This window comes from Gymnoscopelus microlampas (assembly GCF_963454915.1).
Source record: "Gymnoscopelus microlampas genome assembly, chromosome: 21".
Taxonomy (NCBI): domain Eukaryota; kingdom Metazoa; phylum Chordata; class Actinopteri; order Myctophiformes; family Myctophidae; genus Gymnoscopelus; species Gymnoscopelus microlampas.
In genome coordinates this window covers 46,667,963-46,684,778 of record NC_139958.1, presented here as the reverse complement: position 1 = coordinate 46,684,778, position 16,816 = coordinate 46,667,963, and the positions used below count along the sequence as shown (strand labels likewise).

General features: G+C 44.7%; 1 protein-coding gene across 1 annotated transcript in view; it reads right to left on the bottom strand.

Annotated features, from left to right (window-relative positions):
- dmgdh (dimethylglycine dehydrogenase) overlaps positions 1-16,816 on the bottom strand; it is a 65,178-nt gene that overhangs the window by 21,208 nt on the left and 27,154 nt on the right. The window contains exons 8-9 of the mRNA XM_084047049.1: positions 12,841-13,010; positions 12,368-12,521 (exon numbers count right to left, since the gene is read on the bottom strand). Coding sequence (XP_083903175.1) covers positions 12,368-12,521; positions 12,841-13,010 — 324 coding nt within the window. The remainder of the gene's footprint in view (positions 1-12,367; positions 12,522-12,840; positions 13,011-16,816) is intronic.

Genomic DNA, 16,816 nt, shown 5'->3' with positions numbered 1-16,816 from the left:
GTATTGAAATTTTGCTGTTTTGCTGCTTTTTGTTTTGTTTTGTTTGGTTGAATCAAGAAAGTAATGATGATGATGCCAGTGTATCCAGGGGCACCGTGGCTACCTAAGTTTTCGGGCATAGAAGGTGAGGAGAAATACAGGGAATGGAGAGAACAGATTAAAGGATTATTGGGCACTCAGGATTTAACAGAGGAGAAAAAAGTTGCTTTTGTAGTACAGACCCTTACTGAGGAAGCTAAGCGACAAATTAGTGTAATTGACAAGGAAGATCGCAATACAGTGGCTAAAGTTTTCAAATGTCTAGATAACCTATATAAATCATCCATCTCTGCTTCCCAAGCTCGTGCCTTGTTTTATGGCTGTGCGCAGCGCGCAGGCGAAAATGTGCAGGCTTATATTCTGAGGCTTAGGGAGTTGTTCTGCGGGCTGCGGCGGCTCGACCCAGACACCGCTCCCTCCGATGCCATTCTGCGAGAGCAGTTGCTTGTGGGGCTGTCTGAAGGCCCTCTGGGCCAAGCCTTGAGAATATATGCCCGTCGAAACCCCACCGAAGACTTCGCAGCTCTAAAAGACGAGGCCTTCCTACTAGACACCGAACATAGACGAGAAGGAGCTACTGACATCTTGTGCCATGCTGTTAAACCTGTCTCTATCCCACACACCTCACAGGAACCTGAATGGAGAGAAAAACTGAAACAGGAGATTATGGCGGACGTCAAATCACAAATGCAGGGGTTTACGCAGGAGCTGATGAAGGAGATTCGACCGCTCCTTCGACCCGACACCACCGATCCACGAACCCGCGCTTCACCCCCACCTGAACGACGCCGGGCGCCTTACCAACGCAACGAGTGGGATGAGGGAGGTAGGCCGATATGTAGGAACTGTAGGCAGTCCGGGCACATTGCCCGGTTTTGTAAATCCGACTCCAACCATTTAAACTAGCACACCCTGTCGCCGAGGTCCGGGGGACAGGGGTACAGCGCACACTCGCCAGATCAAGGGCTAATGATGTATTTATCGGAGATTGTCCGACAATTGGGATCACCATGGGAGGAGTCCAATTAAGGGGGTTACTGGATACTGGGTCACAAGTTACTTTAATGCAGCAGAGCTTATTTGAGAAAAGATTCTCGCACCTGACATTGGGGAACGAACCCCTTGTATTTAAATTACGCGCCGCTAACGGTCTTGACTTACCTTATACTGGCTATGCCATATTGGACCTAGAACTGGAAGGAAGGAAGATACCAGGGAGAGGGGTCGTAATTGTTAAAGATGAACATTGTACGCAGCCACTGATTATTGGGATGAATGTCGTGAACGCTGTATGGCATGCCCTTTTTAAACGGCCTGGGAGGCCTGTGTCCTCATGTCAGCAGGGAAGGACGCTGTGGAAGGACGCATTCGCCACCTGTAGGAGGGTGGAGGCAGTGACGAATGGAGATGGGTCCATAGGTTACGTATGGCCTGTCGGCCGGCGGAGGATTCGAATCCCCGCGCAGAGTGAAGTGATGATCTGGGGCCGCGCTTGGAGAGGACCAAAAGGAGCGGACTACGAGGCCTTGATGGAAGCCTTGCCAGATGGAAAGGATTTGGGAGTGGCCCGTGCCCTCGTCACGGTGCGCCACGGACGCGTTCCCATACGAGTATGTAATCCACACGCCTATAGTCTGGTCCTGGACCGCCACCAGAAACTGGGGAGGCTGTACCCAGTAGAAGAAGCCGATGTCCGAGGCGGCAGGGACCTGAGCCTGTCCCTGGGGACCGACGGAGAGGTGGAAGTGGCCGTAATTAGTGTGGAGGATGATGGACCACCGAAGACCCTGCCAGAAGAGATGGAGGTGTTGACGGAGCGTGATGACCTGCCGGAGGCGCAGAAAAAGGAGCTGCACGAGATGTTATGCAGGTGGAAGAAGGTGTTCGCCATCCATGATGAAGACTTCGGACAGACGGATGCCGTGCAGCACCAGATACCGACCGGAGACGCTGCGCCCATACGAGAGAGGCACCGGCCGCTGCCGCCCTCCATGTACCGGGAGATGAAGACCCTGCTGAACGAGATGTTGGAGAAGGGAGTCATCAAGGAGAGTTGCAGTCCGTGGGCAGCACCTATAGTACTGGTTAAGAAGAAGGATGGCAGCTGGAGGTTCTGTGTTGACTACAGAAAGCTGAACGCCGTGACGCACAAGGATGCCTTCCCCCTACCCCGAATAGAAGAGACGCTCACCAGCCTGACGAAAGCGCAGTGGTTCTCCACGTTGGACCTGGCCAGTGGCTACTGGCAAGTAGGAATGGATCCCCGGGACCGGGAGAAGACCGCCTTTACGACCCCCCTGGGGCTATTCGAATTTCAGCGTATGCCGTTTGGGCTGTGTAATGCCCCCGCGACCTTTCAGAGACTGATGCAGCAGTGTTTGAGTGGTCAGGTGACGGAATCCTTGCTAGTGTATCTTGATGACATTATAGTATATTCACCTGACTTCTCTTCTCACCTACAGCACCTCGAGCTCGTATTCCAGCGCCTGTGGAGACATGGACTGAAGCTGCGGTTAGACAAATGCAAACTTCTGCGGAGGGAAGTGAAGTTCCTGGGCCATGTAGTAGACCAAGAGGGAGTGCGACCTGATCCGGAGAAAGTGGCAGCGGTGCGAGACTGGACACCCCCCTCTACGGTCCGCGAGGTCCGCGCTTTTCTAGGTTTAGCGGGCTACTATAGGCGTTTCGTGTCCTCTTTTGCCGCCATGGCACGGCCCTTAAACAACCTATTGATAGGAATCCAGAACGATGTAAAATCACACCAGTGTAAAGTAGAGTGGACTTTAGAGTGCCAGCGGGCGTTTGATGCGTTAAAGAGTGCCCTCACACAAGCTCCGGTGTTAGCCTATGCCGATTATACCAAGCCTTTCGTGGTTTACACCGATGCAAGTGGCCGTGGATTGGGGGCGGTTTTAGCGCAGGTCCAAGATGGTCATGAACGTGTAATAGCGTATGCGAGCCGTAGTTTACACCCAACTGAGCAAAACGATGCGAACTACAGCTCCTTCAAACTGGAGCTTTTGGCCCTTAAGTGGGCCGTGACCGAGAAGTTTAAAGATTACCTCACTGGCGCGCAGTTCACTATATTCACGGATAATAACCCCGTTGCGCATCTCCAAACGGCTAGATTGGGAGCTGTGGAACAACGGTGGGCTGCTCAGCTTGCGTCCTTCACGTTCGACATTAAGTACCGACCGGGCAAAAACAACGCAAACGCTGACGCCCTATCGCGGTTCCCAATACAGCCTGTAGACGTGGCGGCTGTACAGCTGACACCAGCAGCGAGGGAGGATGAGTGGAGAGAGACGCAGGATCGGGATCCAGATGTGCGCGTAGTGAAGAGGTGTGTGGAACGAGGGAGAGCTCCTAATATGGTGGAGAGGAAGAATTGGACTAGAGGAGCGCGGCAACTGTTACGCCAGTGGAACAAATTGATCATACAAAATCATGTGTTATATAGGAAAGTGACCGATCCCTATACCAAAGAACAATACTCACAGATCATTTGTCCAGGTTCACGCAGAGAGGAGGTGTGGAAAGGGATCCACGCGGCCGCGGCGCATGCTGGGTTGGAGAGGACCTTGGCCCAGCTGCGGCGTCGGTTCTATTGGCCAGGCATGGAGGGAGCGGTGCGTCAGTTACAACAGGGTTGTGTCGCCTGCAGCCTGCAGAGGAACAGGTCAGAGCCCCGGGCCCCCTTACAACCCTTTGAAGTCTCATATCCCTTAGAAGTAATAGCTATTGATTTCCTCACACTAGGTAGGCCTGCTGATGCGTGGCAGAATATTCTGGTGGCTACTGACTTATTCACCCGGTTTAGTTGGGCTATTGCCACCCGTGACCAGACTGCGCAAACCACTGTCCGCGCGTTATGGACGCACATCATCCAGCCGTTCGGGTGCCCGGCCCGGTTCCACTCGGATCGAGGCCCCAACTTCGAGTCCGAGTTAATGCACCATTTATGTCAGACTTATGGTATTGCAAAAAGTCGCACCACTCCGTACCACCCGGCTGGGAACGGTGCGGTGGAACGGTTTAATCAGACGTTATTGAACATGTTACGCTCGCTAGACACTGATAAACAGGGAAGATGGAATGAGCACTTGCCCGAACTAGTTCACGCATATAACAACACGATCCACAGCGCTACGGGTTATGCCCCCGCTTATTTGATGTTTGGCCGACACTTGAGGCGCCCTGTAGATGTCCAGTTAGGGGTGCAGACGGCGCAAAATCGCATGGAGGTGGGTGGTTGGGTACGGGACCACCAGCAGCGAATGGCGACCGCCTATAGGACAGCAGGGGAGAGGATGGAGGAAGCAGCGACGAGGAGAAAACAGGTTTATGACCGTAGGGCCGGTATTACGCCGTTATTACCAGGAGAACGAGTGTGGATTAGGAATCGGAAGAGGGACGGGCAGGGGAAATTGAGTACGTGGTGGGACCCCGAGCCTTACGCAGTGATGGAACAGGTGGGAGCTACGGGGTTGGTGTACCGAGTTAGACCCGAGAAGGGGGGGCGAGAAAAGACCATACATAGAAATGCGTTGAAAGTGTGTGTAGCCCCCAGGTCGCCCCACGAGGACCCCCCAGCTGTAGTGCAGCCCGAGCAGGTAGAAGCAACAACGCCGCAGTACTATGGGTTTTTCTCCGTCCCGAGAGCACCAGACGAGCCACGGCGCTCGGGAAGAGCAAATATAGGCCAGCCACCCCAGAGGTATGGACATGATTAGGGACAGTTGCAGGGACTGGCAACGGAAAAGTGGGGGGGGATGTGACAGGGTCAAAGCAGGGGGTGAAACCATTTTGTAACATTTTTTATTGATGATGAAAAACCTGTATTATGCACTTAAAAACATCATTCTCTTAAATGTATTTCTGCACTGCATGTTTTATGGTTGACAATGTATTTCCCCCCGGTCCCCGAGCCACTTGACATTGGACTCCCCTATAGGCTGCGTGACATTGACCTTGTGACTCCAGACGGCCAATGTCCCCAGGTCACGCTGGTGGCAGAGCAAATGAGGGCGGAGTAGGGTGTGGCCGCCACAAATACAAAAGTAGGCGCGGGCCATTCGAACAGGAGAGAGACAGGCACACAGGGGCAGTGTGGAAGTGACAGCCAGAAGGGACGGTTGTGCACAGGAGGAGCAGACATACCACGGAGCAGAGGTGGAGAATACAGCGATCGCGGCACGTACCAAGGCACCAGCAGCGGACGGTGAGCAGACGGCGCAGTAGCAGCAGAGACGGGGAGGACAGACAGACGAACCCAGGAACGGAGGAGAGGTCCAGTTGGCGATAACGTTGCGCGCTTCATACACTCATAGCCAGACACCTGTCTGGCTTGCGAGTAAGTGTTCTTCTATGCAACGTTACCTTTACAAACCCACGGTCCTAAACCCCATATGTGAAATATACCTGAACAGATGAACTGGTTCTAGTTTCTATGATTGCAGGCAATACGCACGAAGACAAGAAGAGACAGTGATTCTTGGCCTAAACCCCCGCTCCAGTTAAACCCCATACAAGGACATTCCCACCTTTTGCATTGAACCGTGATGAGTATATGATATAGCATTTGAATTGGCACTTGGCACTTTACTGCTTCAGTAAGAGTTGGCACTTTAACGCTAAATTCATTATTTATTTGCTATAGGTTGCACAAGCCCTGTTTGTTTTAAGTATTTTGTGATTGTCTGTATTCCTGTATTTTAGTTAGTTAGTGGGCGCATTAGGAGGTTGAGGGTTTTAGTGTAGTGTTATATTGTGTTTATGTTTTTCAGTTTTAAGGCTTATAGATGCCAATGTTTTAGCTTAATAAAATCCGTTACCTTTTTATACAAACCTGTGTCCGTCCAATTCTCTTGTGGGATGTTGCAAAGTGTTGTTCTTACCTGGGCAAAACTGAACCTGTGAATAGCCTAAGACATTGTTATAGAGGACCCTACCTCTTAAATAAAAGGGTGGCGTAGTCTTGCAGTAGAATCACCATTATTATCCTCACAATAATTACGCACCCCGCACTTTATTGTGCACTCTATATTTTATTGTTGTGAGCTTAAATGTGGATGATAAATTACTTATTGGAAAAGGTCAGCATTCTGAAAAGAAGTGGCAAAGTTACATGTGACAGCCTGGCCACCGTCACATAAACAATAATAGCGATTCAAAGCAGTTTTGTTGGACATAGATAGCTTAGATCTGCTATTTTCAAATATTTTTGTACTTTTACTTTTGGTACTTTAAGTACATTTTGATGCCAATAATTTTGTACTTTTACTCAAGTAACATTTTGAACACAGGCCTTTTACTTGTAACAGAGTACTTCTACATTGCGGTATTGATACTTTTACTCAAGTAAAAAATGGTGAGTACCTTTTCCACCACTGTTCGACAGTAACTCAGCCACAAATTGTCCATACCCTTACAACAACCATGGCCAGGCAAGGAGGCCTACTGTAGTATCAAGGTGCCAGACCACCAGGCTTATGAACAGCTTCCACCCGGCTACTGTTGAACTGTTGAACGAGGCATGACCACCGCCTGTCATCAGGCTGGCCTTGGACTTTTGCTATTATTCCTCATGGACCAAACAGTGGATGAGATTGTATATCTGCTATTTTTGAATAGCCAAAGATATATTAAAATGACAGAGATGCGTTCCTGGATTGAATGGGTTAATGTCTATATCATGAACAGTATATACCAGCTGCTATCATGCACCTTATGTCTAACTTTTTTGCTCTCAAAGTGTGGTCCAGTGACCATGGTTCCTTGATGGGGTTCCAAATGGCCCCTTACGGGTGTGTAACTCACACTCTCAGAGTTATGGGGGTCCTTCAAAATAAAAAATAGTTTGAGAACTTATTATTAGTATAATTGGTAAGACCCGTGAAGGAAGTAAGGAAGCGGCCCAATTTATTTCCAATATGGCTGCTGTGCATAGAGCACAGCCGTCAACTGCGTGCATAGAGCACACAGTTGTTTATGCGTCGCTTCACGTCTCCGGTAAAATATTACAGCTGTCCGCTGACTTGAGCACCTGAGTGACAGGTAATAACGGGCTATACCAGCAGGTGGCAGTAGCTTGCATCACAGGCATATCTAACAGAGCCAAGCTCCTAAGCAGAGGTGACAAGGACCAGAACCAAATACTCTGTTACAAGTAAAAGTAACATGATTTGCATCAAAATAAACTTAAAGTACTAAAAGTAAAATTTCTCATTATCATGTAGAATGCCCCATTTCACACGTTTTCAAAATAAAGTTGTAGAGCTGCTATTTTCAAATAGCCAAATATAGGACTGAAGTGGTTAACATATGTTTTGTATTAACAATCTAAATCTATAAAGTAACAAACTAGAAACTAAAGTTGTCAAATAATTGTAGTGGAGTAAAAGTACAATATTGGCCTATGAGATGTAGTGGAGTAGAAGTATTACATTGACTGTCATCAAGTTCACTTTGGGAGAAGTGTCACGACAACTGTTAATATTATTAGCTAATATTATGAGTTCCACATCACAGTTTTAAAGGTGCACTGCAACAGCCTTTCCGGAAGTGTTCCACTTCCGTATGGTGACGCATTTCCAACTGAAACGGGCCAGGAAGGAGGGACATAGCGCTGGGAGGAATACAATTCGACCGTCAAAAAGTAGGCGGGCCATAACACACTGAAGACATGAATATGCAAATAAGGCGGGCCACTTGAAACCAAACAGCAACAAACAAGCATGGACGTGGATCAGCCTGATGATGTGGATGATGCTTCTGGTCTCCATTCAGTGGTAGAGGACTACTCGCCACCGTCTTCTCCCATAGTGTCGGACGACGAGTCATCCTCAGAGGAGGAGGAGGAATGGTACTGGGAAGACCCAGAGACAGACGGAGAAAATGATGAGTATCAAGCCGTCCGCGGCGTCAGGCCGTACATGTTGGAGCCTCTGCCCCGCCCCCCTGCACAGAATGACGGGGACGGAGGTGAAGCTGCTGGAGGCGCAGCAGCAGCAGACGAACCTCACCCACGACAGCACCTCCATGTGTCTCAATGGTAACGTTCCATTATAATCAATTATTTATTTAGCTCTTATATCAGTATTGTATTGAGTAAATACCGTCACAGTAGGCTGTAGCAGGTGGAACGCGCGGCTGGCACTAATCATGTTAGATTAGCCCAGGCACTCGGCTCTCAGCCCTGACAAATAATTCCACTGCCCTGCGAGGGCTCCAACTGTAGTCAAAATAACCAAAGCTACGTCGCTACTCACCGAAACAAAGTCTGTTTTGTGTTGTTGAAAGTTTATTCTCCACGATGGGAAGCCTCTCAGCACCTTCTCTGTATAATACATTTTTTGGGCAGAAAATAAAATATGTCCACCAGATGGAAATTATTGTATTTACTCTACTGCGCCCCCTACAGATCTGGTCAATATAAATTACCATTGACCAGATCTGTAGGGGGCGCAGTGGAGTAAATTTCCATCTGAGTAGCGAAGTAGTTTTGTTTATTTTTAGTGGGATAACCTATAGTGTGTATTATTGAACCTAGACTTTCCAACAACCAAGAGCCAAACGTTATATTAATGTAGCAGTTGTGGAAGACAAGTTTAGCTTATTGGAATGGGATATTAACTAATACTAGCAAATAGCCTGTAAGGAAAGAGAAGTGACATATATGATAATTCTTACTTTCTGCCCTGATTGTTAGGCTCTAAGTTATTTGCAGTATTCATTCACACTAATCACAGCAAGCCCTTACATGATGTTTATCTGCTTATCATTCAGGTGTACCTGTGGATACTGCCATAGTCTCGCGTTACCAGACTGTTGCCTCCCACAATTTACAAATGTTTCTGGCATACAGTCTGGGACTCGGAAGCTCTGATCATGTGTAAGGGGAAAGCGGCTGCCCCTCCCCTACCCACTTCCGTTTTAGCATTGTGCAGTGGCGCAAAGGAGTCCGACTGGAATCAACGAATCTCATAAACATCGTTTATGTCTACTAGTGTCTTCTTTCACAGTTTTTTCGGCGTTAATTCCATGAAACCTTTCTCAGTTTTCTGTGATAAACAATCCTCGCACAAATAACATGAATCTACCGCTCCTATGACTATGCTTCCGCCTCGGTTCTGTTTCCACTGGGACTACAAGTCCGCGGGCACCGCGTCGTGATTGGTCGAATGTCTTTCCGGTCTGAACAACTTCCGTTGTACAGCTTTCGGGAAGTGGAGTTCCAGACTCTATATAGCATTCAGAGATTGTTGAATAGTTGTCTGGTGACGCGAGACTAATACTGCCATAACATGGATCAAGCAATTGAGAGGGTGTGCTGTAAGGACGTTGACAGGGTTAGTATTACAGCAGAATGACGGTCACTCTGTCAACAGCATAAATATACATTATGTTGGTACAATTCACTGTTTACACTTAGGCTTGTGTCCCTAACAACCAGTGGTGTAAAGTAAACTAAGTATATTTACTCAAGTGTACTTAAGTACAATGTTGAGGTGTTTTTACTTTCCTGGAGTATTTCCAATCTTCAGTACTTTTACTTCTACTCCACTACATCTCAGAGGCAAATATTGTAATTTTACTCCACTACAATTATTTGAAAACTTTAGTTACTAGTTACTTTTTAGACTTTGATTATTATCGCAAAACACACTAACCACTTCAGCCCTATATGTATTTTGATCATTTGAAAATAGCAGATCTACAAGCTCTATTTTCAAAAGATGTGTTATACATTTTGAACTTTTGAAATGGGACATTATGCACAATGAGTAATTTTACTTTTGTACTTTAACGATGCGACGCATTGTGAGCTTGTAGATCTGCTATTTTCAAAAGATTTTTTATACATTTTGAACTTTTGAAATGGGACATTATGCACAATGAGTACTTTTACTTTTGTACTTTAAGTATATTTTGATACCAATACTTTTGCATTTTACTCAGGTAACATTTGAATTCCAGACTTTTACTTGTAACAGAGTACTTCTACATTGCAGTATTGATACTCTTACCTAAGTAAAACATTTGAGTACTTTTCCCACCACTGATAATAAGACATAAGTACTGTATCATTTGTAAGAATCAAAGCGGTACAGAATGTTACAGTAGCATAGATTATCAAGTTACACACTTATTATAAAACAGCTGCATCGGAACATCATAACTGCTCCATTCAGCATGAATGGTTCATTCGTCACGATGTGACGTGTTGTGGGTTTGTAAATCTGCTATTTTTTCAGAATGTTTGCCTATTATCACAGAACATTTGTCTATTATGACAGTGATTCTCAAAGTGAGGTCCTGGGGCCCCTGGGGGTCATTGAGGGGGTTCCAGTTGGTCCTCAGCAAAAAAAAGTGAATATAGTGTAAAAATCTGTTTAACCAAATATATGTCGGCCATTTGAAAAAAGCAGATCTACAAGCTCACGACACGGCACACTGCGCCGCGTTGTAAGCTTGTAGATCTTCTATTTTCAAAAGATTTGAAATGTCTGGAATATTTTTTTAAACTCACAACTCAAACACACATATTTCACAGAATATGTTCAGATGGGGGTCCGCAGCCAAACACAAATCAATTTGGGGGTCCTTGACATGAAAATGTTTGAGAACCACTGGATTATGACATGCATAGAATTAGGTATGCCAGGGTTTGTGTAAATACGTGTTTAAAGTGAAGTGTTGTCAAGCTAGTTTGGTGGGTTCTAACCCACACAGACAGGACAGGTTTCATAAAGCCTCCAGGCTGCAGGTAACATTTAACATCCTTACCTAATAGTTCACTCTACAGAAGGAATGCATGAGGCCCAGGGGTGTATTGGCGCGCATTATATTTTACCTTAAAGTAGAAAACATGTTTGTATATAGCAAATGTTTTTAGCTTACTTTTACTCTTTTAAAACTAATACAAATTCAAGGAATGCCATAAATTATAGAGCTGAAACAAAAAGTTTGCTTTGAACGAGTATCTTTGTCTTCTTCGACGGTGGCTGAGGCATTGCTGCGTGCAGATATAGGATACTGGCAGCAGCCCTACTGAAGCCAACATGCTGTGTTGCTTACCGTGTAGCCTGTGAGGAGTGAGGATACATTTTCGCACTCACTTGTAAACCTGCAGAGGTGAAAAAAGTACTAGCGTGCATTCTAGCATGCATGTGCACTGTACCGTCCCGTACCTTGCGCGTGTAAAATGTACCAGCATTAGAGGTTAATAATCCCACACTGGTGAAGAATTATTCTCTATTGTTCACTTGCTGAAACAGTGCAAACGAATGCTTAGAGTTGTGGTGTGCTGTTCAATGCTATTTATTATGTCTAGAAGATACGTAGATGTGAACAGATTTTGGTCAATCTGAAAGATTGTATGTTGTTGTAAAACAGAACGTTTCAGGACCAAACATACTTGCATTTGGTTTCTTCTACCTGAGTAGTGACAAATAAACCTTGATTCTTGAAGACAGAAAGTTAAATTGTTCTATATTGTGAGAGTAGTTAGGGGAGGGGGGGGGGGTCTATCCCCGTTACAATGGACTAGACCCCTGGGAGACGGATTGCTGAGATGGAGCGCCACACCTACCATCAGCCCCCAGTACTTACCGCACGACTTGTCGCATCCAAGCCGTGCTACTCACAGTTACACTGAGTTGGCGGTGCCCGGGATCGACCCGATGACCTTGCGGTCCACCGACTGAACTCCCCGGACACAATCTAATCTCAATCAGGAGAGAGTACCCATTTATCAGCTTAAATTCTATACCGTTCCATTTCCACTTTTCATCACTTCCAAGTGAGTTCTCTCTTCTCATACGAGTTCTCTCTTCTTATTACTATCATAATACATAGCTATTTAACACTTGCACCACCTTGAATATAAGTCAGTGGTTATCTTTATCTCATATTATCTTAACCCATTAAGACCTGGAACGCATGTGTAATTTTTTTTATTTTAGCTAAAAAGCTTTATTTTACACTTTGGCTATTAAAAAATAGCAGATCTACAAGCTTGTAGATCTGCTATTTAGAAAAATCGTGAAAATGTGTGTAAATCTTATATATAATATATTATTTTAAAGTGAACATTTTTAACTCAAATCTTTGCTTCTGGGGGTCCCTGGAACAACATATTTTGAGATGGGGGTCGGCAGCCAAATACATATAATTTTGGGGGTTCTTGACATGAAAAAGTTTGAGCACCACTGATATAGAAACATACGTTTTTCAGAAAACTGTTGGGATTTAGAAGACATTTGTGGAATCGGCTTCAGGTCTTGGGTTCATAACAAAGCAGTTCATGTTGAGTGTGTGTTCCTACTTGTATCCGGCATCATCTCCAGGCTTGTAGAACCAGTGGGGTTGTTCCCATCCAGCATGGAAGCCCATGGAGCACTTCCCTTTGAGTAGCTCATAAACTCCACTGGTTCTGATGGTGGGGCGGCCTTCAAAACGCTCCTCTTTAGGGTATCCCACTGGAGACAGGGAAAGAATGGAAGAAATGGAGAAGCTATACAATCAATGATGGTCCCCTCACGCATTAGGACAATATCAGTCACCAGAACCAGGGATGTGTGTTTTCAATGAGTCTAACATTCATTAGAAGGACAATATCAGTCACCAGAACCAGGGACGTGTGTTTTCAATGAATGACCAGAAGTGTTTGAAAGTGAAATAACCCTTTAAGCCTGATTTGTACTTGTTTGTACACCAGTGTCACAAGCTTAAGATAGTTGAATGTGAGCTTGTACACCAAAGCGCAACCAAGAGTAAAATAAGTGTTATTGTTCTTACCCACGTTGTTGAATCCGTAGGACTCTCTGGCTTTGGCACACATGTAGGGGACGTCGGTCCATTTGCCGTAGCGGTTGGGGTCACACTCGATCAGGTCGTACGGAGGCTCTCCGGTTCGAATCCAGTCACTCAAGAACTTACCGATGCCACCGGCATGGATCACCCCATACCTGGCAGTGACATGACATCAAGTCAAATGTATATAGAACATTTCACACAACAGTTATCTCAACGTGCTTTTAATCAGTCATGTGATGGCTGCCTTATTTAGGGTAAAAAAACCCCAGTGGTTCCCAGTGGTTCCCAGGGGTCCTTGAGGGGGTTCTAGGGGATCCCCAGCCAAATTAATGATAGTTATGAGCCAAATGGACACTTGCGGGTCATTTGTTCACTCTCAGAGTTCAATTTTACAACGTAAACTGGGGTCCCAGAGATTTAAAATAAGCCATTACATGGGGGTCCGTTGTCTAATGCATATCAAATTGGCGACAATGGTTGAGAATCACTACTATGGCCGTAAAAATCTTCTCTTATGGGGGTCCCTGGCATATCTTTTCAATTGGGGGTCCGCGGGCTAATATGTATCCATTTGGGGGTCCTTGACATGAAAGGGTTTGAGAACTACCACCATGGATAATGGCTGCTTACGGTTTACAGAGGTAAGCCTTTGGACTTAGAAAATGATATCCCTCCCTATTTTCGAATAGCCGAAAAAAGCACCTAGTTTTCACAGAATTGTACAGGAGTATAACGTACTATATTTGACTCTGAGATCTAGTGGAAGTATAAAGTATCGAAAATGGAAATAGTCAAGTTAAGTAAAGGTACCTAAACCATTGCACGTATGTACAGTACTTGAGTTAATGTATCTAGTTACTTTCCACCGGTCATGCGTACCCGAATCAGTGTTAATTTCAGTGTCGACTATCTTTTTTCACTTCAAGTCACTTCAAACTAAATAAAACTAAGCTATGATGACTAAAACTAAGACTAAATGGCCCTCATTTATTAAAGTGGGCTAAATAATGGGCTTACGCCGAGATCACCGCAATTGTTGGGATTTATCATTCTATCGTGACTTTGACTTGAGCGTACGGCCTGCTCAGATATCACATCTGGTCTGAAGGCGTGTAGGATTTGTCTTAACCCGTTTGTTCCATCATAGACATGCGGAGCAGCATTGTCTGACCATCTGACAGGCATCTAAACATATAGTATTCACTCCAAGAATGTATAGCTATAAAACTGATACATTTTTAAAAACATGTTTTTTTTTTTGTTAAGGCATACATCAACGATGTGTCATATGAAATTGGTAAGATATTTCCAAGAAGCAATTAAAATTGCGCAATTAAAAACAATATAACATATTTACAATGTTTCAAGTTATATGCTTAATCATTCAGCCTTTTAAACAGTGCTTTACTGGCTCTGTGTTAAAGGAGTAGTTCACCCCAAAAAGTACTTATTTTCTATCAATTACACACCCCATGAAGCATTGAATTCATGGAGATTTCTTAGTTTTTGTCACATTCCCGATAATTTGATGATAATAATAAAGATGCTAATGTATCCGGTAGGAGACACAAAGGAGACTTTTTGTGTTTCCTACCGGATAAACCGCTGGTTATCAAATTATTGGCTTAGGAATGCGATAACAACAAAAAAATCTCCATGAATTCAGTGCTTCATGGGGTGTGAAATGAACAGAAAATAAGGAGAGCAGGGAGCACTGCGCTGGAATATTTTCATGACATTGGAGACATTGGAGAGTGAAGTCTCCCAACTTGGGTATGCTACTGTAGCCTACAGTAGGCTACGTCTCTTTCTGGAGTTATGTGCAACCTCGTTTAAGGATAAACCCGACGCTCGAATGCCAGCTGTGCCCAGCGCAAGTGATCTTCATTGTGGGTTTTGGCCACGGGTCCGCAGTGGGAGATTGGAGGTAACCAGCCCACCACACACTAGCCTTCATCCATTAATGTTTACGCATTGCTCAATCACTCCATAAACATTCAAATCGTGATGACAGCCCCAGGCTATCTATCTTTCATAAACGTGGTGTCAGTCACAGACCAAGGGAGGACGCAGCCGCAGGACTCACTTTATTTTGCAAAACAGGAGAGTGTATGCGTCTCCACTATCAGTGCGCGCTGCATGGTGGTTACATTAAAACCCAAACGTGTTCCAACCATGACGATGTGATTGGTGTTATTCAACAATGTAGGCCTACAGGAAACAGACAACGCGTAAGCTATTTGTTATTTAATTCATGATTCAGGTTTTCGTTTAGGATATCTTTTTGGCTAGAAGGAAAATATTTGAAGATGTGCTCATTTGAATCTTGTTATCTAAAATAGTCCAAACTGAGAACATCCCTTCTAAACAATTTGCACTTCTAGCACCACTCAGCTCCTGGTAATGGGCGTGAACAATGGGTAATTTATTCAACCTAGCCACTCCTCTAATCACTCCCCCATTGACACCTTTCAGTCAGCTGTCCACTCTATAAAATATTTTGTAGTTTGTATTTCGCACCAAGCCCTATGAAACTTCAACCTGGTGTTTGCACTTTCTCCATTTACAGCCTGTACATCTACATACACGTTCAGATTTGAAATATAAAGTGCTTACCCCATGGCCACAGATGTTACAATTCACTTCGGATGGGTATAAGTACCCGTAACTTCAGCATTGTTCAATAAAAAGCATTTTAATCCGATCGGCGGCCATTTTCTCATAGAGTTATAATGTATCAGAGTGCAATAGAGCATCGCAGTTCCCGCCCACTTCCTGGTGCCGGAAGTAAATACTCAATGCATTTTTCCCATTGACTTTTACAAAAAAAAATCATGAACATAAAACGTTTGATTCTGTGAAAAAACTTTTTTGAAAACGGCAAAACAAAGGGTATTTATTAAATATAGTATATCATATCATTAAATATAACATTTTTAAAAATCACAGAAAAAAAGGCTTTATGGTCATGATTCACCGCTATCCTGGATAGCTTGATTCTAGGCTTAAATTGATTGATATAAATATTTTTGGAAAAGTCAATGGGAAAAATACATCGAGTATTTACTTCCGGCACCAGAAAGTGGCGCAACTGCGATGCTCTATACACCTCCCAACCGATACAGTCGCGTAGTTGAAAGCAAATGGAAAAAATGGCCACCGATCAGATTAAAATGCTTTTTATTTAACAATACAGAAGATACGGGTACTTATGTGGGCCCGTACATAATTGTAACATCCGTGGCCATGGGTTAAGCACTTTATATTTGAAATCTGAACGTTTATGTAGATGTATGGGCTGTAAATGAAGAAAGTGCAAACACCAGGTTGCAGTTCAGCCAAGACGTTCGTCACGAACAACTAGCCTAGCTACACGTTGTTTTGTCCACATCTTCAGTGGAATAATTCCATACAAACGAACGTTGAGTGGCCGGTTTAGCTGGGGCCGCCCTCACCTAGCTGCTGTGTTTGCTACAATATTTTTTATACAACTAGATTCTGTCCCGAAAAAGACTAACGCAATACTGGCCGCTTCCCATCGTGGTGAAGTTAGTTTCAGCCTCAGGTTGAATATTCACCCAGCTGGATAGTAAAAGTAAAAAATCAGTAAAAAATACCTCAAAATTGTACTTAAGTACAGTGCTTGAGTAAATTAAGTACTTAGTTACTTTACACCACCACAGAGAGGAGGGATACTGATGGGCGGGGATTAGGAGAGTGTAACTGGAGAACAATGAAGCCAACGACCAATCATGCAAATGTTGTCACTGCATGTTAAAACCACTCTCCGCCCACACAAGACCGACAGAAACACACACACAACAAAGCTGTTTTTGTATGGAATTTAAACCACTTAATGATTCTAAAACGACTATCTTTTGGAATACAAACCTTCTTCAACATTCGAACTGTGTTAATATGAAAAAAATCACACTTTTTTTCTAGCAGCAGTCACATA